The sequence below is a fragment of the Spermophilus citellus genome, assembly GCF_964194105.1.
Source record: "Spermophilus citellus genome assembly, chromosome: 17".
In the NCBI taxonomy this organism is placed as follows: Eukaryota; Metazoa; Chordata; class Mammalia; order Rodentia; family Sciuridae; genus Spermophilus; species Spermophilus citellus.
In genome coordinates, this window is record NC_138199.1 from 78,279,279 (window position 1) to 78,303,421 (window position 24,143).

The 24,143-nt window shown below is 54.2% G+C and overlaps 2 protein-coding genes across 5 annotated transcripts; one reads left to right on the plus strand and one right to left on the minus strand.

Annotated features, from left to right (window-relative positions):
* The first annotated feature begins 64 nt into the window (after nt 1–64).
* On the plus strand, nt 65–12,446 carry HEXD (hexosaminidase D). The gene is given in 14 exon segments (XM_081270718.1): nt 65–205; nt 1,141–1,275; nt 2,965–3,074; nt 4,537–4,624; nt 5,619–5,783; nt 6,865–7,048; nt 8,008–8,079; nt 8,467–8,662; nt 9,718–9,800; nt 10,786–10,864; nt 10,945–11,046; nt 11,225–11,314; nt 12,052–12,215; nt 12,218–12,446. Coding segments are annotated over 14 exon segments (1,623 nt in total). The 5' UTR covers nt 65–136; the 3' UTR covers nt 12,304–12,446.
* Nucleotides 12,447–12,493: 47 nt separating this feature from the next.
* On the minus strand, nt 12,494–18,499 carry CYBC1 (cytochrome b-245 chaperone 1). 4 transcript variants are annotated; one of them, XM_081270790.1, is made up of 7 exons: nt 18,203–18,499; nt 17,591–17,709; nt 16,838–16,879; nt 15,777–15,850; nt 14,986–15,082; nt 13,631–13,775; nt 12,494–13,332 (listed from the first exon to the last, which is right to left on the minus strand). In XM_081270790.1, the coding sequence occupies exons 2-7, from the start codon at nt 17,673–17,675 to the stop codon at nt 13,212–13,214; spliced, it is 564 nt and encodes a 187-aa protein (XP_081126916.1). In that variant the 5' UTR covers nt 17,676–17,709; nt 18,203–18,499; the 3' UTR covers nt 12,494–13,211. The 4 variants fall into 4 exon arrangements, with proteins under 4 accessions (XP_081126916.1, XP_081126915.1, XP_081126914.1 ...); XM_081270789.1 differs by having other exon boundaries at nt 18,183–18,341; XM_081270788.1 differs by having other exon boundaries at nt 18,130–18,341.
* Between the last annotated feature and the right edge of the window lie 5,644 nt (nt 18,500–24,143).

Consider the following 24,143-nt stretch of genomic DNA (forward strand, 5'->3'; position numbering starts at 1 on the left):
GCGCACCTGGGGCCGCGGGAGTCCGCCAGCCGGACGCTAAGTCGGGGCTGCGGGACCGCGGCGCGGTTCTCCAGATGCAGTGACTGCCCGCCCCCCAGGGTGGCCGCAGTGACCTGCCCTCCCCAGGGTCGCCAGGATGGCCTGCCCTGCCCAGGTGGCTGCAGTGACCTGCCCTCCCCTGGCCAGTACCCTCAGGGTGGCCAAGGTAAGTTTTGGGCCCCTCAGAGGAGTCCTCCCAAGCGCACCTGACACATAAGGCTGGCCAGACTCCTGCGTCCACCCCGCAGGGACAGCCGCCGGGAGTCACAGGGTCCTGGAGGCCGGGCGTCCTTGTCCTCTGGAAGAACACGCTGGTGGGGTCAGCAAACTGAACAGTGACTCCTGTGGAGTTTTCCTCCCTTTACCATCTCACCCTTTGTGTTTTTATAATAGGCGGGGGAAAAATGAGTCTCTCTGTTTTCCTTGCTACTTCATTATCATCCAGACTCTTCTATTAGTCTAAACTAGCCAACTCTGATATGCATGAGTCTCATTCCCCTTTCAAATTACCGTTGCTTCGTTTAAAATCCTAGCTAATTTTCTCAGGAGTAAAATTTGCAGTTTCTTCAGCCCTGCCACCAAGCTGACCTGAGTTCTAGAAATGGGAATTAATTTTAAGGTTATCCAAAATTAAATTGAAGGTAGATTTTCCACAGAAACATTGTATCACGGGACCTGATAAAAAGTGTCCAGAGACCTCTGCCTGACTACTTTCTCCCAGATGGTGTATCTAGAGAGACTTTGGCTAGGGTACTGCTCAGGGTGGAATGCTTGACTAGCATGCACAAGGTCCTGGGTTTGATCCCCAGCACCAAAAAAAAAAAAAAAAGAAAGAAAAAAGAGAGAGCCTTGAAAACAATTATTTTGTAGTTGCTTGATTTGACATAAATCAAATCATGAGGCAACCAAGCCTCTGCTATTTTAGAGACAAGTCACAATTAAATAGCAGAAGTCTATATTGTGAAGACTTCTCTATTCATTTTCATGTTAGTGATACGAGTTTGTTCTAAGGTAATAAAGGCTGATAACAAAACTGAAACAGTGTGAGGGAAGGGTGGAGAAGCCTCTGCTCCTATTTATATCTCATTTTTCCTTCACCAGGAAGGCATCCAGACACAAGGTCCTATTGTAGGAGCGCACACACGTTCTGAGATGTCAGGTCCCACACCCTTTAAGATGAGATTAGTGCATCTGGACCTCAAAGGAGCTCCGCCCAGGGTCTCCTACTTCTCAGAGGTAAGCACTCACTTTTACCTGTAGAAATGTTGGGAAAAGAATCCCAACTGTGCAAAAAGATTCAAAGAGACCCTAAGGGCTCAGCAAGGCCACGAGGCCCTCAGATATATAATAGAACTTTTTTTCAGAAGGACAGAGCCACAGAGTAAGAACAAAATGTTGGGGAAAGAATCCCAACTGTATAGGGCAGCAAGGGTGAAGGAAAGAGAAGGCTCAGATCCGGGGAGGGGCCCAGAGCTGGCAGAGATGGAGTGGAGGAGGGGCCTGGGGATGGCAATCTCCATCCCAGTTGCAAGAACCTGCTCTTAAAAACTGAGCAGCAGATGACCTGGGGCTGTGGCTCAGCAGTAGAGCACTCGCCTAGCATGTGTGCAAGGCCCTGGGTTTGTCCTCAGCACCACATAAAAATAAATAATTAAAACAAAGGTATTGTGTACAACTAAAAAAATAAAAATAAAATATTAAAAAAAAAAACAAACAAACAGCAGAGAAGGCCCAGTGAAGACGTGGAGACTTGTAGAGAGGACAGCTGCCCAAGTAGCGTGACAGCCAATGCAAGCCGTGCAGGGACCAGTCTGTCTCAAAGCAAGGCAGACAGATGGGTGAGGGGTGGAGTTTGGGAAAGGATGGCGGGAATCAGCCCAGAAATGCCGCCGCCAGTCCAAAAGCACTGTGGAGAGAGTGTGTCTCTTAGGAGTGGATCGTGACGAGAACATGGGAGACGGGAACAGCTGGGAGCAGAGCCACAGACAGTATGGCGCCTGGGAAAAAATGACAGAAAAGAGAAAATCCAACACAAGACTGAGAGGCTAGGTGACAAAAGCAACAGGCTCAGGACAGAGGCCAGGAAAGTCAACTTCCTCACCCTTAGAGCTCTGGGGCAGGTCAAGGGCAACAGCCTGTGGCCCCCACATGTCCAAGGCAGCTGGGTGGTTCTGCCAGTCTGACTCTGGGCTTCCTCCTGTGTTCGCAGTCCTGTGACAGCTAGAATTACCTGGGGACCTTGCTCACGTGTCTGGCCGTCTTTCAGCATGATGGTCTCAGGATAGCGCTGCAAGAGGGCAGGCACAGATGCTGCCAGGCTCCGTTCCCCACCTCCCCACCCAGCATGCTTCCAACTGTCCCGTGCTTTGGGAGAGGAACCGGTCAGCAGTGACACCCCAGGTTGCAGGACACAGCAGCCATGGCCATGGTCCTCACCTGGAGACTGATGGCTGTCTAGACCTTGCAGGGCCCTTGGGGCAGGCTGAGAAGACTAGCTCTGCCCTGGGTGTGGAGACAAAGGTCTTAGAAGGGCCTCACCAGTACCAGGTGCTGACCAGTTCTTCAGAGCCTCAGTTCCTCTTGCCTCTGGGTCCCCGGGCTTGGCTCCTCTGCTGCCTCTCTGCATGACATCTGTGCCTGTGGGCCCGAGCCCTGCTCCCCAGCTAAGCCCCCAGAGTTAACTGCTGGTGGGTGGCAGGGCAGTCCATAGCACATCACCCTCCTTGTTCAAAATGGATGTGTCCCTAGTGGAGGGTTTGACTTGGCATAAGAACATGCTCCCGATTCAGTGTTTCCAGGAGAAGTGGAAGTATTAGCTACTCCCCCATCTGCAAGGCTGGAAAGAGAAGTGTCCGTGCAGCACTGCACTGAAAGTTGCCTTTCAATCAGATGGTCACTTCATACCCCCATCCCTGTCTCCCCCAGATCTTTCCTCTGTTCCACACGCTTGGGGCAAATGGCCTCCTCATTGAGTATGAAGACATGTTTCCCTACGAGGGCCGCCTGAGGCTGCTGAGGGCCACGCATGCATACAGGTACCACCAGGCAGCCTGGGGAAAAGCCTGGGCTGGGCAGGATGGTCAAGAGTCCAACTGTGTGGGCATGCTCCTTTTCTGTCTTTCTAAATGCATGTCCTTTATTATAAGAACTGATAATAAAATTAGCACATCATAAAAGTAAAACCTGAGAATCTGAGGACATAAGCACCCACCATGGCTCTAGAGGGGGGGGGGAAGAGCTGCGCTTGCAGATGGGTCCCCACTCTACCATCTGCCACCTGAGTGCCGAGCACCGTAGGCTGGTGGTGGGTCAGCCAGTGCCTTGGCTGGTTCTTGGGCTGGGGTTGTAGATTGGGGATGGAGATCAGTAGGACCAGGCATGGTGGGCTTCAATGACAGGTCACAGGAAAACAGGCAAAGGACGTGAGCTGACAGAGTCAAAAGAGGGAAGAGAAGTGACCAGTGGCATTCAAGGAAGTGTCAGCCCCCTCCCTCACCAGGATCACAGGACAGTGGAGGAGAGGAGCAGACCCCCCACCCCAGGCAGCTTGGCTCTGGGCGTCTGGTTGTGCTGAGAGCTTCCAGGCTGCGGATGGGAGGCTGCAGAGGTGCGCGCGCCCTGCTGGGGCAGCAGGGTTCTGTGTGTTCTTGGCACTCTCATTTTTTCTTACCGTGAACATATTTTATATTTTCAGTGTTTGTATTTTTGGCACTAGGGACTGAACCCAGGGGTGCTAAAGTACTTCCCCAGGTTGCCTAGGTTGGCCTGAAACTTGCCATCCTCCACCTCAGTCTCCCAGTAGCTGGGGTGACAGGTGTGTCTCCACCCCCAGCTGTGAACATATTTTCTCTCTTTCCCAGTAAGAAAAGCACCAGGGTTTCTTTGACACTTGAAACAGGTATATTATAGTAAAAACGTTATGTGATTAGTAAACTGATTCACTCATAAGATGCTCTGAACACTCAAAAACTAGAGATAGCTTTGCCTGGCCGGGCGTGGTGGCACACACCTGTAATCCCAGCAGCTTGGAGGCTGAGGCAGGAAGATTGCAAATTCAAGGCCAGCCTCAGCAAAAGTGAGGCACTAAGCAACTCGGTGAGACTCTGTCTCTACATAACATACAAAATAGGGCTGGGGATGTGGCTCAGTGGCCAAGTGCCCCTGAATTCAATCCCCAGTACCCACTGCCAAAAAAAAAAAAAAAAAAAAGTAGAGATAGCTTTCTTTCTGAGATCACTCCATAACTGACAACTCATATTGAAGCGGTTAGCGGGCCCTTCCCCGAGTGACCACCACATGCTTAGTTCAGGGGCTGAATATAGTACGATTCTGTGAAAAGCATGAACACCTCACTCTGTGGACTAGGCACGACTGGCTGGGGGCCCAGGCCCTGGCGAGCCTCCTTCCCCTGTGGAAAGCTGGGACTCACTGTCCTAGAGGAGCCCGAGCCTGAGGAGGGATGAGCGGTGTGACCTCTCACGGTCTTTGTCCCTCCAGTCCCTCTGAAGTCACAGAGATCTTGCGCCTGGCCAGGCTCAGCGAGCTGGAGGTGGTCCCCTTGGTGCAGACGTTCGGACACATGGAGGTGAGTGCAGGGTAGGGGCTACCTGGGGCTGGGCTTGTCCCCGTGCAGGGACAGCAGCTCAGCACTTACTAAGAGGCCAGTTCCTTGGAAGTGCTGGCCCTGTGAGCAGCAGAGAGCACAAGCTCAGGCCAGGGCAGGAGGGGACCTTCCACTTTGTCTGTGTGTCTTTCTGCTGGGAAGCGGCCTTGGTCAGGTGGCTCTTGGGCCGTTTACTGCAGTGTCAGCCTTGACTCACACCCCAGGAAGGAGGGGCTCCTGCTCCCTTCCCTCAGGGCTCTGCAGCACTCCCAGGTCTCCCCACAGCTTTCCCAGGAGGTCCTCCTGCCCCCCTGCCCTGGGCTCTGAGCCTGACCTCACCCACTGTTGCCACCTGTCCACTGTGTTGCCACCTGAGTGACGGCCCTAGTCCTCTCCTGCTTCGCCCTTCCCTAGCCCTTGGGCATTGCCGACAGCCCCTCTCCTGTACCTGCCCGTTCCTGGCCTCCCTGCTCATGGCTGCTCCCCTGGGCCTCCATTCTGGGGTGCCTCTTCCAGATGGCATCCAGAAAGAATGGGGAGTGGGAAGGGGTGGGGCAGGGTTGACTCTCACCCTGTCAGTGTGTCCCCTCTGGCAGTAGAGGATCCTGCTGGAGGGCACAGGAAGCAGCCCTCACACAAGTGGCTGTTTGAGCAGCATTGTGCATCTGGGGGCTTGTCTGGGGACTCACCAACCTCTACCATGCCCAGCCAGCAGGTCTCAGCCTTTAGTTGGGTGGTGAGTAGAACCTGTCCCTTCAGTTCTGCCCTCCACTCAGGAGTGGCTGCTAAATAGCTGGAGCTATTTAGCTAAATAGCTGGGCACCCAGCTGGGAGCAGGTCCAGCAGCCAGAGTAATGGGTTAGCACCCAAGACCCTCAGCCGGTTCCCGGGCAGACCACAGGAGCTGTCACAAGGCGCAGGGCTGGGAGCCCTTGCCGGGCCGAGGAGGCCTGCAGCAGCTCCCTCCTCGCCACAGTTTGTGCTGAAGCACGCGGCCTTTGCCCACCTCCGGGAAGTGGCGCCTTTCCCCAACACCCTGAACCCCCACGAGGCGGAGTCCCTGGCGCTCGTGGGAGCCATGGTCGACCAGGTCCTGGAGCTGCACAGAGGTGCCCGATGGCTCCATGTCGGGTGTGATGAGGTAGGTGCCATCAGCCCCACATCCTTGGCCCTTCTCTCCTTGGGGCCGCCTTCTAGCGTGCCATGATTTCATTTAAACGGGAAAACTGGAGTAGAGACAGCTTGCGCAGGGAGATAGGCCCCAGGGGAGGATGAAGGTCGGCACAGGGGCAGTCCTGCAGAGCCTGCATGGGACACCCCAGGTGTCAGATGAGTCCAGGACCCACTGGCCTGGGCAGGGGCCAGAATGTGCAGTGTCCCCTACCCCCCAGTAGGGGCCCAGTCAACCCTAGTCATGGGCAAATTCTTGCCCTCAGAACTTTGTTCCAAGCAAAGAAGTGCAGTACAGGGTGGCAGGGGGGTGCTACTTTTGGAGCCTGAAGCACTAGCTGGGAAACCTGGCTCCCGGAAGACGCTGGTGATGTGACCCCTAACTCATGCGGTGGCCCCTCCCTGCCCGTTTCACTGGTGGGACTCCAGATGTGTGGCAGGGCCTGGGGCAGCTCAGAGCCCTGAGGCCTCTGCAGGTTTGCAGCCCAGGAGTATCCTGAGCTAGGCCTACATTTGGGGACATTCAGCACTGAGGTTTCCCAGTTTCAAAGTGAATCTGCTTGCATTGAGTATGTGTGTATGTAAGTGCACACCTCAGCAGCTTGCAGTGCACCCTGGTGTTGTGTCGCCCTTACTCCGCCTCACTGCAGAGCCTGCCCTGACCTCAGAGAGCCTGCACTCCTGTCTCCCAGCCCTGCAGCCTCCAAGGTGCTTGCCTGGTCTGGACATTCCATATAAATGGAAGGAATCACAGGATAGGTGGCCTTCTGTGTCCGGCTTCTCATACTCAGTGTCCAGGGCAGGGTGGCCAGGAACATCCTGTTGCAGGGTGTATGTTTAGCTGTTCCTTAACTGGACAGAGCCCCATCGGCTGTCTGCATAGGGGTGCTCTGAACATCCAAGGGGTCCCGAGTGGAGTCGAGTCTGTGCAGAGGCAGGGTTAACCTGCAGAGCCAGCGACGCACCCCTCCCCAGCTGCCTCCCCGCGGTCTGCCCTGAGACCCAGGACATGCTCAGGGCAGTGCCAGGGCCAAGCGTGCTTTCTTCCTCAGGTCTACTACTTGGGTGAGGGGGAGGCCTCAAGACGGTGGCTGCAGCAGGAGCAGAACAGCCAGGCAAAACTCTGTCTGTCCCACATGCGGGCGGTGGCCAGCCACGTGCTGGCCCGACACCCCGGCATCACTCCCCTGGTGTGGGATGACATGCTACGGGACATACCCCAGGACCAGCTCACAGGTGGGCCCCAGAGTCCTGGGATGGGGCTTCTGCAGGCCCCTCCCCCAAGACCTTTGACCTCAAGGTCTCAGAAGTGAGCTTCTGTGTTCCCCTGGGAGTACCAGGCTGAAGTCATTGCCCTGAAGTGGCTGTAGACTCTGCTGGAATGGGCTGCTGAGGGCAGGGGCGTGGCGGGGGGGACTGCAGGACTTCCCACAGCCTCACAGTCCTCTGGGCAGCCTGTGGTTGTTGTTCCCTCTATCACAGGACTCCTCCAGCTCCTTCAGGGCTCAGGGTCCTGGCTCATCCTACCTGAATCTTGGAGATGAGCTAGAGGAGTACCTCCCCAGCCAGGGAGGTGGCATTTAAGCACATCCCCCTGGCCCACCCAGAGCCTGAGGTTCAAGGAGTCCCAGGGCAGAGCAGGGATCCAGGGCTGGTTGCTGCCATGCTTCTGGGAGCTTCCTGGGTCCGGTAGCAGCCACTATCCGTGCCTTTTTAGATGGAGATTAATGAGAGCACCTGGGTGTGGTGGTACACACCTTAATCCCAGTCCTGTGGGAGGCTGAGGTAGGAGGACTGCAAATTCAAGACCAGCCTCAGCAACTGAGATGTTTCAAAAGTTAAGGGGAAAAAAAATAGAAAGGACTACGGATGTGACTCAGTGGTAGAACTCCCGGTTCAATCCCCAATACCAAAAAAAAAAAAAAAAAAAGCAGCACTCCAACTGGAGGTGTGCTGCCAGGGCAGCTGTGGGGCAGCAGCATGCACTCCAGGAAGAGCTCAGGAGCCCCATTACTGCCAGGGAGGCAGCTTTGAACAGTGTCATTTACATCTAGAAACCCAGCGCCATCCTGAGCCTGGGAAGACAACCTGGAGAGAAGGTGTATGTTCCCATTTTAATACCAGAAGAGTGTGTCTCGGGAGCTGGAGTGTGGTCTGGTAGTCCATCTGCCCTCACGGCTTCCCTCTGTCCCTAGCATCCGGGGTGCCGCAGCTGGTGGAGCCTGTACTCTGGGACTACGGGGCTGACCTGGACATCCACAGTAAGGGTCAGTATCAGGTTGCCCGGGATCTGCCCTCCATGGCCATGCAACAAGATGGGCTGTTTCCCCATCCCCTGCAACCCCGTAACGTGGCCCGGTCTGAAGGGATGCAGGGCCCTGTCTGCTTGGCTGACTGGTTTGTGATAGAAGGGCCAGGCACTGCCCCTTGCCTGGGAACAGCCCCAGCAGACCCAGACCCAGACCTGTGTCCGTCCTCAGCCCTTCACGTATTCTCTCTCTCTACCCAGTTCTCTGACATCTCTTTCAGTAAACTAGAGTCTCCTCTGCTGAAACGAAACCCGGGTCAGACAGCGTGGGGTCTCAGGAAGCGGGTCCTGGCTTTGCGCGGGCTGCTTCTGTGGGAGCTGCTCACACTGGGGCTCTCTCACCCAGTCCTCCTCATGGAGAAGTACCGGGAGTGCGGCTTCCCACGGCTGTGGGCTGCCAGTGCCTTCAAGGGGGCCACAGGGGCCAGCCAGGCCCTGCCCCACATCGAGCACCACCTCAGGAACCATGCGCAGTGGCTGCAGGTGGCGGGCAATGGGCCCGCGGACATGCTGCAGGGCATCATCCTGACTGGATGGCAGAGGTAAGCTCCAGGGAGGCCATCCTGGGGTGAGAGGTAGCCCTCCTGCCCCCACAGCTATCCCCCAAGCTGGGGCGCTCCAGGCTGGGAGCACAGCCTCCACTCCACACTCAGTTAGTAAGGCCACTTTGTAGGGGCGGGAGGTCACACTGGGGCACTTTGAGGACTTCACACCATTGGAAAAGTATAGCTACAGAAAAAACCCTGGTCCTTGGACAGAGCCTGGCTCTGCTCCTGACCTGCAGGTTGAGAGGGCAGAAGCCAGGCACACCTGCCAGCAGACTACTGGAAGCAGGGCCATGGGGAGATGTGCTGAGTGGCCGGGCCCTCTGGCTGTCCATATGTGGCTTATGGTCCAGTACCTATCCAGAAGCTGCCCGTAGAGGGTGGGTCAGCTCCACAGAGCTGCTAGGTGGCTCCCACTGAGGCACTGTGAAGATTCCTCAGACACCTGCTGTGCGAATCCCGAGCACCAGGACTGCCCCCATAGAGCAGAGCCCCCTTGCGTGCATGGACAGTGCCAGGAACTCCATGACATGCAGCATGGAGGTGCAGAGAGCCTGATGAGTGTGTGAGGTCAACATCAGCAGCTGCCTGGCCCCTCCATCTTCCTCCACCTGGCTCCACCCCCCTACAGCCATGTAGCCACACAGCCTAGGAAATAGGCCTGGGCAGGTGGGGGCCTAGATGGCCACCCTGACCTGCCTGCCTCCTCATGGGGCCTAGGGGTGGAGGACAGGACCAGCTCAAAGGCTGCTGCAGAGGTCTCAGAGAAGGCACTGGGGCACAGCCCTAGGAGGCAGGAGGAAGGGCCTGCACAGTATCTCAGAGGCAGCCCCTCCAGGCCCTCCCAGAAAGCAGCATGGCAACAGGTCCTGACAAAGGCTCCCACTGCACAGGACTCACTTAGAAACCCCTGGCCAGTGGTGGGAGAGACCCAGCTGCTCCCAGGGGGCCCTGCCTTGAACCCTAGAACAAGCAAACGCTCCTCAGGTCAGGGTGGCTGTGGCCAGGTGGACTGGCTGAGGGCATGGAGCTGAGCCCTCATCTGGACATAGGTACGACCACTTCTCTGTGCTGTGTGAGCTGCTGCCTGTGGGGATCCCCTCCCTGGCTGCCTGTCTGCAGTTGCTGCTCCATGGTACGTACGTCCTATCCAGCAGCCCCAGCTCTGCCACTCCTCATTTGGGCCTGGACTGTGGACCTCCATGCAGTGAAGGTTGAACACACAGGGTTGGGGGGCTGGGGAGGGCACTCCTAGCTGCCCTGTGATTGGCTCAGGCCTGCCAGTGCCTGGAAGGTAGGCAGGATGGGTCCCTCAGACTCAGCCCTCAGGTGGGATGGGGAAGAAGGTCCCACCTTCACTACATAAGTGTCCTGAGAGCCATGATGTAGGCTGTGCAGGACCCTGCTCTCTACACCTGACCCCTCTGAGGGAGCAGCTGGCCCAGACCACGGCAGGCAAGTGCAGCAACCAATGGAGACCCTGTCCCAAAATAAGGACTGGAGATACAGCTCAGGGTGCTGGGTTCAGTCCCCGGTACCAGGAACACAGGCAGAGTCTGGGTAGCATTTCTCAGATGCCTGGAGCCTGCTTTGGACACACCACTGTTGAGCAAGCTGCAGGTGCTGGGGCTGCCAGCATCACCATGCTTGCTGCTCTGTCTTGATCTTTAAAATAGCATCCAGCCAGATTCTGTGGCCATACCTGTAACCTCAGCAACTTGGAAGGCTGAGGCAGGAGAAAAAAGCCGGGGCTGGGTGTAGCTCAGTGGTAGAGCACCCGTCTCGCACATGTGAGGCATTGGATTCAATCCTCAGCACCACATAAAAATATTGTGTCCATCTACAAAAAAAATAGTTAAAAAAAAAAAAAAGGTGGGGTACAGCCCAGTGGTAAAGCATCCCTGGGTTCCCCAGTACTGGAATAACAATAATAGTAACAAACACCTTTCTTGTGTTGCCCATCCTGGGGAGACCTGGGTCAGCCTGTGCAGGTGGGGTCTGATGGGTTCCAGCACTGCTGTGCCTGTGATCCAGGGACAGGGGCCTGGAGACCCACATGCAGATGGTGAGCCTGGCAGGGAAGAGGCCCCTCTGAGCACTGTGCCTGTGGCTGGTTCCAGGAGGATTCACTGAGCACGTGAGACTGAGGGTGGAGAACCTCCTCGGGCTTCCCAGCCTGGAAGCAGCAGCAATCCCAAGGTACCTCCGCCCCGCCCCGCCCAGTCCTCCCCTCCCTGCCCGTCCCTGGGGACCACTGTCTCAGAGTGGCTCTCTGGCAGTGAGGGGACCGGCTCCTTCCCTGGCAGTGACATTCATGCCCTGGTCACTCAAGTCAGCTTCTACCTGCGCAGTTCTGTGGACGCACTGCTAGAGAGGAACAGGTGAGTGCCTCAGTGAGCAGACCCCACCAGTCTTGTCCCTCATAAAGGCTTTCTGGAAGGAAACATGACTTCCAATTTTCCCTGCCAGATTCTAGAGCTATCCAGGGGTGTGTGACTGTGCAGCCCCAAGCTTGCCAGTTGGCACCCCTGAGAACACCCCTGTGTGGACTCACCCCAGGTACGTCACTGGCTGGTTCAGCCGCTACCATCGCAGGCGGAAGCTCATCCACCCGGTCATGGTCCAGCACATCCAGCCTGAGGTGCTCAGGTAACCACTGTGTAGCTAGCCAAGTGCCTGGCCCCAGAGCAGCTGTACCCTGTATGTGGCAGGGCCCACAGTAACCAGCGTTGAGCTGAGACAAGCTTTCCAGAAGCTGTAGCCCTGGATCTTGGATGACTCACGTGTGCCGTCCTTCCCTAACATCCGGGCAAGGTGGTGCACACCTGTAATCCCAGTGGCTTGGGAAGCTAAGGCAGGATGGTCTTCAGTTCAGAGCCAGCCTCAGCAACTTAGCAAGGCCCTGAGCAACTCAGTGAGACCCTGTCTCTAAATAAAATATAAAAAGGGTGGGGATGTGGCTCAGTGGTTAAGCATTAAGCATCCCTAGATTCAATCCCTGGTACAAAATAAAGCTAGGTTATCCCTAGCCTAAAAGCCTGGGCAGGACCATAGGTCATCTTTGGAAGTCAGGTTACCTTAATCCATCCTGGCCCTGGAGAGGGCCCTTGTGTCCAGAGTCCCCTCTGCCCTCCTGTCCTTCCCTGGCTCAAGGATGTGAGCAGAGCCTAACAGACCCTCCTACACTGCACAAGATGCTACCAGCTACACCACCTGCTCCCATGCCATGGGAAAAACCATCAGCCAGCTGAACAGCAGGCTCCAGTTTCAGACGTTAAAATGTGGCCAATCTCTACTTGTCTCTATGAATAACAGACACGGGGCAGTGCACCCCTGGGGCTGTTGCAGGGGTCCTTGGCAGGCAAGCTCAGGTCCGTCTTCCTCAGCCTCCTGGGCAGGTGGAGTGCCCTGGTGCAGCAGCTGGAGACAGCCCTGCAGCTCGCCTTCTACCCAGATGCTGTGGAGGAGTGGTTGGAGGAGAACGTGCGCCCAAGCATGCAGCAACTGCAGGACCTACTACAGGACCTCAGTGAGGCGGCCACCACCGGCTCCTGCCCACCAGCCCTGGCTGGGACGCTGGTTGGGACTGCCGAGGGGCAGGGTCCACAGGAGGGCTGAGGGCCCCTGCCACAGGCTAAGGCACTATGCTGTCACTGTGGCCTCCTGTTTCCATACCCTGCTGAGCCCTGGGCAGCTGTGCAGACCAAGCACCCTCATAGCACAGCTGTCTTTGGGAAAATCATGGACACCAAGGAAAAGCAGGGGGCTGTTCACCACATGCACGTGGAACTTCACCATTCTGAAATAAAAGGGCAGCAGGAGCCAGAGTCCCCTGACACATCTGAATCCAACTTTTTATCACCACTCTGGTTTACAGCTGGCTTTGTTCCTCCAACACTAAAGATGAGCCCCAGTTCTGGGTGCTTCTCATTTACAAGCTTCACAAGCTGCCAAAAACATATTGCCGCACTTTGCATATTTCATTTTAGGGAAAATTTAAAACATCTCAGACTCAACCGCTGAAAACACGGACTAAAGGACCACGACCCCAGCTGGGGGCTGGTGGGCAGGAGCACCTGCCCTGCTTCCACTGGAGGTACCGGCGTGACTGCCCTGTCTGGCCTAGGAGCCTCCGGCCCCAGCACCTGAGTGGTGCTGTGGCCTCCCCAACCTGATCACACCTAGGGGCACAGCCCCGTGGGGTTGACCAGAGCCCTGGAGGCCAAGCTGGGCACTTGGAAGGACCTGTATCCACTCACAAGGTGGACAAAGCAGGGGCAGGTCAGTGGCAGCTGGCACTTGGCTTCTGTGGGGAACAGCTGATGCCCTCCTGCAGGTCTTCAGGACTTGAGTGACTGGGATTTGGTCCCTGTGGAACAGCTGTCAGTTTCCAAGTGCTGCAGGATGCTGTAAGAGGTGACCTCTGTTCTAGGCACATGGCTTCTGCCCGGGAGGTGAGGGCCCAGAGGGAGGGCTGCTGTAATGGCTGACGACACTCCTGTGAGGCTAAGGCAAGCACCCCGCTAGAGCCCATGCCTGTCCTGCCTCAGCTCTGGCCGCCAGGGCTGTCAGCCTCACTGTCGCTGCTCTGAGACCGTTCCGAAGGGCTCTCCAGGCGGTGCAGCTCCAGGAAGTTGGTGACGAGCCTGGCTACAGCTTCCACGTCACTGAGAGGCAGGTACCAAGAGGAAAGGCAGGTCACCATGGCATATGCATCCTCAAGACCCTGCACTGGCCTCATCCCCTGCTATCCAAATACAGCAGCTCCCAAACTGGACCCCTCACCCTCCCCTGCCACATTCTGTGCTTTCCCTGCAGATGCCAGGCAGGGCTCCCTTCAAACATGCACAGCCCCCCACAATTGTGCTTCCTCTGAAAACCTGTGTCCCACCCCCTGTGCCCCAAGACACTGGGTGGTAAATGAGAGATCACAGTCGTGCCCAAAGCGGGCCCCACCCCGCATACCTGCGACGGCCCATGACTGCACTCTGGGTGAGGGGATGGGAGAAGCCTGTGGCAAACCGGAGCACCACCATGTAGCCCTTCCCAAAATACCGGACCTTCTCCTCCTCCACATTCACATCCCGGATGTCATTTAGCAGGACCACCACTGGAGAGGTGCAAAGATCAGTGGTCATGTACCCCTCCCTACCCAACTCCACCTGCCTGTGCTGTGGGCAAGGTCGCTTTGGAGCCATTAGCTCTGCTGAGAACAGTCACAGTGGCACTGGTGGCAGAAGTACCCTAGGCCTGATTCCAAAGCATCAGCTGGGTAAGAAAGACAAGCTCAAGCCAGGCATGGTGGTTGGTACTCGCCTGTAATACCAGCAACTCAAGAGTATGAGGCAAGAGGGTCTCAAGTTTGAGATCAGCCTCAGCAACTTAGTGAGACCCTGTCTCAAAATAAAAAGGACTGGGGATGTGGCTCAGTGGTGGAGCACCTGGGCTCAATTTCTCATATTGGGGGGTGGGGGGAAACAAGCTCAACAGACACACGTCATGAGCTACTGGGCCCAGTGTGAAAGCTGGCCTTCCCACAATCTGACAGCAGAATCCCTAGCTAAGGTTTCAATTTCCCCCAAGGCTGAAAAACTGCTAGCCATCACAGTGCAGTGTCCCATCTGCAAGGAGTGGGACAACTGTGCAAGGCTCCTAGCCATAATCCACCAAGAAGCCCAAAGCATACCACTACCCCAGCCTGCTAGGCAGGTCTGGTCCTCATCTGTCCAGCTTGGGGGCCACACACAGGCTAAAGTGCCACCCAGATCAGGAGAAGCCAGCAGCACCCAGGGCCTGACCCCTCACAAGGTACTCGCCAGCCGATGAACTCTTGTACGTGCAACCACCTATTCATCGGTAGTGGGCAGCAGATGACCAGATGCACAGTGCACAGCACACTTAGGGGAACTCTTCACTAACCCACAATGGGAGCAGCTCCCGGACCCAGAAGTTCAAGGGTAAGCAACTCCCTGACTGTCCAGACCCTCAACACAGGCCTGGCAGAGCCAATGGGGAACTGAAATCAGGAGGCCCTCTGAGAGCAGAAAGGATCGTGTCAGCTGCAGAGCCACCTGCTCACTGGTACAGCTCAGCCTGCCTGCATCATGACCTACCCCCACTGCCCAAACTGACCTGGGAAGAGCCACTAAGGGGTGGCCATCCTCCCCAACAGTCCAAGCCTTGAGAACCATGAGTCCTCAGAACACAGGGCCTGCCTGGGCCCCACACCCTGTGGGCCAGGGCATGGTTGAGGACCCCAGCTGCAGAGTGAGGTGTGCATGGCTCCTCAGGCCTGCGCATGCCCGACTCCCCCGCCTCACCTTGGTCATGGCCTGCTCTGAGAAGAGTCAGCAGCTTCCTGTAGAGGCTGAATGTTTTCAGAACCACCTTCCCGGTGCTCTTGTTGAAGATGGCTTCCTGGAAACATGTACCTTCACCACACAGACCTCCAGGGAGGGGCCAAATGGGCACCGGGGCACTATCCCACCCATACTGATGTGGATGCTCAAGAGGAGACCCTTGAGCAAAACCCAAACCCCAGATGCCTGAGCCCAGCATCTGCGGTCCACTCTCTGGACTCTTGCCATGCAGGAATCATAGTAGGAAAACAGCGGGGTGGAGGAGGCACCCATTCCAGGACAAGAGGACAGCCTAGTAGCATGGCCATCAAGAAGGCAGAGGTCAAGAGCAGCCTGGGTTGGGGCTGGAGTTGGGGCTGGGGTTGTGGCTCAAGTGGTAGCGCGCTCGCTTAGCATGCGTGAGGCACTGGGTTCAATTCTCAGCACTACATAGAAACAAAATAAAGATATTGTGTTCACCTAAAACTAAAAAACAAATATTTTAAAAAAAGAGCATCCTGGGACCAAGTGGCTTTGAGGACCCCGGAAGGCTGAAGAGCAGGGGGTTCACACCCTCTGTGCCACAGCAACTCCAGAGGTAACGATTGTTTCCTTAGTGGAAACAGTCACTGGGAAGCTTCTAGAGACTTCCTGGCCCAGGGATGGTCACAAGCAACATCCAGAGCCTGTGTCCAGCTAAATGGACACCTTTATGCCAGTCAAATATGCTCTCTCCAGAGAGGGGCACTCTGCCACCCTCACCCACATCTTACCTCCCAGTCTTCCAAGTTCTGCACAGCCACAAACAGGCAGCCTGTGACATAGAAGAGCTTCCAGCCCAGGCTATCTGTAGGCAGACACAGGACACCACCATAAGTGATGGGCCAAAGCTACGCAACCAGGTGGGTACAGAGGCACACACCTGTAATCCCAGCGGCTCAGGAGGCAGAGGCAGGAGGATCCCGAGTTCAAAGCCAGCCTTAGCATTTAGCAAGGCACTAAGCAACTCAGCGAGACCCTGTGTCTAAATAAAATGCAAAACAGGGCTGGAGATGTGGCTCAGTGGTCAAGTGTTCCTGAGTTTAATCCCTGATACCCCACCCCCCACAAAAAAAAAAGCTATGCAACCACAGGGAGCCCTGCCTGGCACTACCTTCCCCCAGACACTGACTGCCCTGTGAGAACCCAGGCAGCCAGCTGTGCTGCTGGTTTTATCTTGGTTACTTGGGACTTGCACATGACACGCCTTCTCAGCTCTGGGGAAGCATGCAGGGCCCAGCTCCTGTTCATCTTGGCAAACTTCTAAGAGTGGGAAGGTGGGAAACACAGATCCTCAATGCAGCACCTTGGGCAAATGCTAAAGAGCTCTTTGGAAGACTTTATCTCTCTTTTTTTTTTTTTTTTTGGTGTGTATGGGGGTATTGGGGATTGAACTCAGGGGCACTCGACCACTGAGCCACATCTCCAGTGTATTTTATTTAGGAACAAGGTCTCAATGAGTTGCTGAGTGCCTCACAGTTGCTAAGGCTGGCTTTGAACTTGTGACCCTCCTGCCTCAGCCTCCTGAGCGCTGGGATTACAGGCGTGGGCCACAGTGCCTAGCTGGAAGACTATTTTATGACATAGGAAAATGCCTGAGGTTTGACATGCAAGATGCAGGCCACATGGGGTGCACACATCAGTGCAGGCAGGTAGCACAGGTAGCACTGCACAGGGTGAGGAGGCAGAGATGCTGGCCATGCCCAAGGCCACACCAGAAATACACACATGAAATTTTTTTTTCCTCCTTATTTTCCAAACAGTTGAGGAAGTTACAAGGGATGGTGTACTTTACCTCCACTGTAGTAAGCAGCAGCCAGGCCAGTTGACAAGATTCCTGCAGAGAGGAACAAGGAGTACCTTACAATAGAGCCAGTGAGAGTCCCACTCTCTCTCCCAATGCTGCAACCCCTGCCAGCCCAGCCAGTGTGCCCTCTCCACTGCAGAACTGCTGTGCACTGGTACAACAGGAAGAGTCCACCAAGTACAGAGTGGAGGAACAGTCCAATGTTCGTGTAAAAACACAGTATAGGCCAGGCACAGTGGCCGCATGCCTGCAATCCCAGCTTCCCAGGAAGGCTGAAGCAGGAGGATGGCAAATTCCAGGCCAGGCTAGGCAACTTAGCAAGAATGTCCTAAAATTTTAAAGTGGGAAAGGATGGGGATGAACTCAGAAGAATAACCCTAGGCTCAATTCCCCACTAGCGCGCACACACACACACACAAAAAAAAAAAAAACAACACGAAAATATGGTGACTTAAGAAAAGCACTACCCAGCTGGGGCTGCAGTGACAGAACACCTGCCCAGAAGACACACAGCACTAGGTTCCATCCCCAGCACCACAAAAGAAGACAGGGGACAGGGTAGAATTAGGAAGGAAGAACACAGTCCTAATGAAGCAGACGGGCACCTCCCAAAGTGGGTGGGGAAAACCTAACAACATGCAAAGACAGCTGGTACTTTTGAGGGCAGGAAAAAAGAGGAAATAGTTTTATTTTCACCCTTTTTTTAGTCTTTCTGTTCTGGGGGAATTTATAAAGCCTTACCGACCAAGAGGGACCAGGACCGGATGCCCGGAGCCCTCTTCAGATGGAGGCAGGAGTTGGTGCGAGTCTCTACCTGCATGTACATCCCTGGAACACGGCTCCACGCCACAGGAGCGGGGCTGGGGAAGGGGAGTCATGAGGCTGCCACGCCACAGCCGGGACCCAGGCGGCCCACCAGCAAGGCCAGCTACCGGCCCGTGGGCACCGACCGCCGGATCCCGGGGGCTCCCCCTCCAGGAGCTGGCCTCCCGGCTCACGTCCGCTCCAACACCACTGCCTGCCCACGCTGCCCAGGGCTCCGCTCCAACACCACTGCCTGCCCACGCTGCCCAGGGCCCTAGCCTGGCGCGGGCAAAGCCCTTAGCCGCCGCATCTCGGGCTTCCGGCAGCCCACCCGGACTCGCCCCGCGCCGGCCTCTGCCAGGAGAGGGAAGCGAGAGCGTGCCCACCGCGAGTCCCGATCCAGGGGCAGGGGCGGCTCTGGCCGCAGGCCGACCGTGTCCAGGGCGCCGCCCCGCTGCCTCCCAGCGCGACCCAACCTCACGAAGCCTAGGGCAGCACGCGACGGCCCCCTCGGCCTCCGGGGCTCCACCTGCGCTCACGCACACGCACCCGCTGGCTGTCTGCTCAGCACGCTGTCCGTCCCGGGTCCCGGTCAGCAGGGCCGGGTCAGGACGCTGCCCACCGCGAGGACCCCAGCTCGGGGAAGACCACCGAGCACAGAGACACGGCGGGGCCGCGCGGGGCGTGCCCACGACACGGGAGACCAGCGGGCACCGCCTGCGCCTGGCCCGGCACCGGAGAGGGGGGCGAGGTCGGTCGCGCCGCCTTCCGGACCCTGAGGCCGGGCAGCCGGAGGCGCGGACTGCGGGGTGGGGGCAGGCCTCACAAACTTCCGGGGTTGGGGCGGGGGCTCTTCACTTCCGCGTTGGGGCGGGGGCTGCGCGCCTCCGGAGCTGGGGGCGTGGCCTTGCTGACTTCCAGGATGGAAACGGGGTCGACTGACACCGCGATGGGGCGGGGCCCGCGGACTTCCGGGTTGGGGAGGGGCGGCGGCGGCCGGGGACGGGGTGGGGCGTGCTTACTTCCGGGCGGGAGCTGGTCTCGGTGGCCCCGCGGTTGGGAACCCGGCTGACCCGGCCCCTCCAGTTGGCCCCAGGCGCGGAGGGACGGACCTCGTGCTGGGGCTGCGACCCGGCAGGAAGCAGCCTGAGGGCGACGGCAGGCGGGCGCCGCCCGGAAAAGCTGCCGTGGAGCACCTGAAGCTAGTGGCACCAGTGACGTTCAGGCCGAGTGCTGCGGGTTCAGTGGCTTTTGAGTCTAGGTGTCCGTGTGGTGCCGGGTCAACACCGCAGGGCCGGTATTCGGAATGTTCTTAATGATTTAAGCAAGATACTAACAAAACTGTATGATAGGAGTTTAGGAAAGTACTGGTACGGCAGCATCCGGGACCCTAGAGATTTTGCCCCTAGAGGAATGCAGCAGTGGTCCACGGTAGGCTTTGAACGTGACCCTTACTGCTGTGCTCTCCCTGTGCCTCTCTTCTAATCTCAGGAGAAACAGGATTACTTTTCTTCCCAACCTAGAAAAATTTATCTGTCCCTGAGTACACAGCCACCATAGGAACAAGTTATCCAGACTTTGGGGATGGTACCAGAAGATCTCAGAAATGACTCTCTCCCAAATCAACAAGTGAATGACAGCTCCGACCCAGAACACCTGGAATGTAGCCTTTGAACCACCTCTTTAACTCTCCCCCTCCCGCTCGTGATAATGGGCAGAATTACAGCTTCTGGGACAGGAGTCCCCAGAAACACATCAATAAACCTCCATTTTCCTTTTTCTCAAAACCATGTCATCGTTATTGGATTGGCATCAGGAACAAGGAGCAAGCTTTCAGCAACAGGCACATTATAAGAAAATGTGGATTGCTGGGGCATCCGTTGCTACTTGAAAATGGCAAGGTAGAGAAAAGTGTATTGTATTCTATATTTGTAAAAGCGCATGTAAAAGTCAGGTACGCCTGCAGCCCAGATACTTAGGTGTCTGAGGCAGGAGGGTGGCTCCATTATAGGGGTACCAACCCTGTCTCAAAAACAAACCAAAAAAAAAGGACATGAAAAGATTGCAAATATGATCCAGGCTCAGTGGCACACACCTGTAATCCCAGCAGCTCCAGAGCCTGACAGGAGGATCACAAGTATAAAGCCAGCCTCAGCAACAGCGAGGTGCTAAGCAACTCAGTGAGACCTGTCTCTAAATAAAAAATACAAAATAGGGCTGAGGATGTGGCTCAGTGCCCCTGAGTTCAATCCCCTGTACCGAAAAAAAAAAAGGATAGTGTTCTACCACAGGGTTTCTTGTCATTGAAGGGATTAAAATATGCTCTTCTGTCAGGTACTTAGGCCAAAGTAACTCCATTTTGAAAATCAGCACCTGCCACCCATGCAGGCATGACCTTCCCGTTAAGGCCCACCCTGAAAGAGTCCCTAACTACCAAAACGACAGCAAAGATGCCACATAATAATCACAGGACCGATGGGTTATTTTTAAACTACTCTGTTGTACTTGACTATGTAGTTGAGAAGTTTTTCCAGCAGGCTGCTGTGCCTTGCAGAAGGGCGGCCTAGCAGATATTCTGTCAACAAACCTTTGCTTGAACTCAGAGATGTGTCCTTCGTGGATATTTGCGCCAGCTACCCTAACACTGGCATGTTGACCATTTGAATTAAAGGCTCTTGAAAAATTACAAAATCCAAATGCATTGTAGCTCAATCTGTTTCTGGTTTTGTTTTGTTTTGTTTTGTTTTTTTGCAATACAGGGGATGGATTCCATGGGCACTTTACCACTGAGATACATCCTTATCCCTTTTTATTTTGACAGAGCCTTGCTAAATTTTCCTTGAATTTAGGATTCTCCTCCTCAGCCTCTTGAATGGCTCAGATTAGAGGCCTAGGCAACTGGGCCAGGCCCCTTACTGTTTCTTAAAAGAAGGAGACTGGATCCTTCTATCAAAGATTTCTCCCTGCACTAGAAACAAAAGCAGTGTCCTTATCCTCAGGAGAAGAGGAGAGGCAGGGATACCCTACTGACTGATAAAATAACTTTTTAAAAAAAATCTCCCCACATTTCTGCCCCTCCAACGTTCTTCATCCACCCCAGTGTAAAAGTAACTGCCTTCTAACTGCTGCCTCAAGGCCTCATTTCTTCACAAGGCTCCTGTGCCATTAAAACTTGTAAATATGTTTGTATTTTTTCTCAAGCTAATCTGTCTTATTTAATTCTCAGACCCATCTACAAGGATGTAAGTGGGTCTACCCTTCACCATACTAAGATATTTTTTCTCTTTGGTTCACTATGCTTAAAAAGGGAGCGAACAACAGATGATTTGCACAGGAACCCACCCAATAAGTGAAGTTCATTAACAGAATAGTAAGTTCCAAAAGACATAAAATCTAGTTGCTTAGAATGAAAATCCTGTGTAAGGATGGCCGTAGGCCTTAGCCTAAGCAACTCCATTTTAAAACTCCAGTTTGAAACCTCTAGTTTCACCAGGTACACCTAGGGAGCCCTCCAGCGTGGCCCTCAGGCACAAACAAGTCACTTCTCCCCACCCTGACAAACTCAAGAGTGAAGTCTCTGGCATGCCAGAAAATCAGGGTGGGGGCCACCAGACCAGGTGCTTTAACCTCAGGACGAATGACGTCACTAAGAAATTAGCAGCTGATAGGGATTGAAGGGACAGTCAGAAGCCTCACGATTTTGCATAAATGATGGAGCAAATGAACAGACACTCAGCCAGCCGACAATGATGCCCACATGCCAGAGAGCCTGATGAGGACCTGGACTGACACCCCAACTCTTTTCATAGTTTGCTGATCCTCTGCCTTCTCCTCACCACTCTCAAACTCTACGGCCACATCTTGACCCTAGTGACAACAGCAACTTCTCCTTAGGACCCTCTCCTCAGCTGGCTGTCAGCTCCACCCCAGGAGAAGCCTGCCTTGGTTCCTGACCTGATCACTGTGGTCAGAGTGAATGTGCATCTGCTGGACTTAAAGCCTAAGGCTTGAGACTTTTGATCTGATACTTGAACTGGCATGCAGTGGGAATGTCTGTCATTAGCTTGTCATGATTAAGTGTGTTTGCAGTGCTTAGAATTAATCTAGAATTGTTTCTTGTGAATTGATCATGTGTATTGCAGTGCTTAGCATTAAGGATTGTCATTTTCTTGATTAACCTGTAGAGTGAAATTTTATTGTTTTGAGTGAATAAAGCATTGAAAAGGGCAAAAGCACACAGACATTCTTTAATTCTCCTCGTCTGCAAAAGTCGAACCTTTTGCCCATCACGACAACCTGTAGAAGGTGAAGTCCAATTTAGAGCGGTTCTAGGTGAACTTGGCTTTTTCCAAAAGTTCAGGCCCTGTCCCTAATGCCAACCCAATAACAAGGACACGGTTTTGAGAAAAAGGAGACGTTTTATTGCTTTGCAAGTGAGAAACTGATGTGACTCCATTTAAAAAAATAAATAATAGCAGCTTCTATCTCGAGAACTGTCCTAAGGAAGGAGACATGACCCTCATCCTGGGAAAAACCCACAGAGCACTCCTAAGCACATACTCACCCTGCTGAGTTGTTTGTCTGCAAATAACAGGAGAGGTCTGGGGTGCCAGGTGTCCCTGACTCAGTCAGGCTAGATGAGGATCCATAGGAACCCCCCTAGCAACCTCTGATGAGCATGAGACAGGGAAAATACCTGGAATGCCAGATGACCCCCCAGTAGTTTATGGTGGTTGATAACATGTTGGGAAACGATGTAGTTTAGCATGTACACCCCTCATGGCCTAAATCAATCAGTTCAAAGAAATACCCTTCTTGTACTAACCAATCACCCCTACCCAACTTGTTCCCGCCATTGAATGTGCTAACCAATGTTAAAGAGTTGTTGTTTGACTTTCCCGTGGTATGGAATGATTTGCTGTGTGGTTATGGTGCATAGAGTATCCCCCCAAAACCTATAAAATCTCACTGGACAAAGGACCGGGACTCACTCCCTGGGACTTGCAATAAAGACTCTTGTGTGATTGCATTGGATTCGGCTCCTGGAGGTCTTTTGGGGTCCCGCGAATCTGGCGTAACACTAGCAAGGGAGAAACGGGAACTCCTATCCCAGATGCTGTAATTCTACCCATCAGGGGAAGCAGGGGCTTTTAAAGACCATATTCCACTTTTTTTTTTTTCTCCTGTCTGGAGTTGTAATTCACTTGTTAATTTGGGAGATAGTAATTTCTGAGCTCTTCTGGTACCATCCCCAAGTCTGAATTACTTAGTTCCTGTCATGGATGCATGCTCAAGGACAGATAACTCTGCCCAGGATGGAAAAGGAAGGCAATCCTGTTTTCTGAAGACTAGGGAGGGGGAGAGGTTAGGTAGGAGGAGAATGGGGGCTGTTAGAGAATAAAACAAGTCCCTTTAAAAAATAAGTTGTAGGCTGGGATTGTGGCTCAGTGACAGAAAACTTGCCTCTCAGGTATGAGACATTGGGTTCAATCCTTAGGACCACATAAAAATAAATAAATAAAGGTATTGTGTCCATCTACAACTAAAAAAATATTTTTAAAAATTTCTAAATTGTAGCGGTAGAGTGGCAAGGGCTATATTCAAAGCATAAAGTGTACCATGGTTACAAGACCTGGAACGAGGGGCTTCGGAGCTCCAGGGTTTTCCCAGCCTGAGCCTTCAGAATATGCATGTGAAAGTCCAGTGTTGGGGTCAGTAACTCATATATGGCATACAAGGATAAGGTCTGCTGTAACATTTCTGCGGGGTAGAAGGAGGTCATGAAGTTCTCAGTGGGTCTGAACTCAGGCCACACTCTCCAAGGGAACAGAGAATGCGCTCCCAATTCTTATTACAGCAAAAATATTCACAAGGTAAACGGTGTGCTTGTACCACTTCAAAGCTACATAACAAACAGTAGAGCTCTGGCTGTTCCTAGGAGGCTTGTGATACCAAGCACTTACCACGTAAAAGGAAGATTTGTGTAAAGCGAGCCCAGGGCGGCTGTACTACTAAGCTACATCCTCAGCGCTTTTTATTTTTATTTTGATACAGAATTTAGATAAGTTATTGAGGTTGGCCTCGAACTTGCAATTCTCCTGCTTGCGTGTCACCGTGCCTGACTAGGTTTTTCATTTCTTATTCTGTACCCAGCATGTTTGTAATTAAAAAAAAGTCCAATGTTTCCACGTAGCCCTGCACATTATAAGTACAACTGAGTTTTGCTCCGCAGGAACCAATTTCTTGGAGGAACACAAACTGTTCTTAATTACGCGAAGCCTAAGGGCTGGATACCAATAGCAATACCCTTGGCCAGGAGCCGTGGCACAGGCCAGTGATTAGAAAGGCTGAGGTGGGAGGATCTCGGGTTCAAGGTCAGTCTCGGCAACTCACCAAGGACCTAAGCAACCATACCCTGCCTCAAAATAAAAATAAGAAGGGCTGGTTAGGCACTCCTGGGTTCATTCTCTGATAGCAAAAACAAAACTCC

Coding starts and splice junctions, on each gene's coding strand:
- CYBC1 (XM_081270790.1), bottom strand. CDS start 17,675: ATGTACATGCAGGTAGAGACTCGCACCAACTCCTGCCTCCATCTGAAG. Junction 16,880..17,590: donor GTCCTGGTCCCTCTTGGTCG/GTAAGGCTTTAT, acceptor TCCTCTCTGCAG/GAATCTTGTCAACTGGCCTG. Junction 15,083..15,776: donor AGAACTTGGAAGACTGGGAG/GTAAGATGTGGG, acceptor ACATGTTTCCAG/GAAGCCATCTTCAACAAGAG.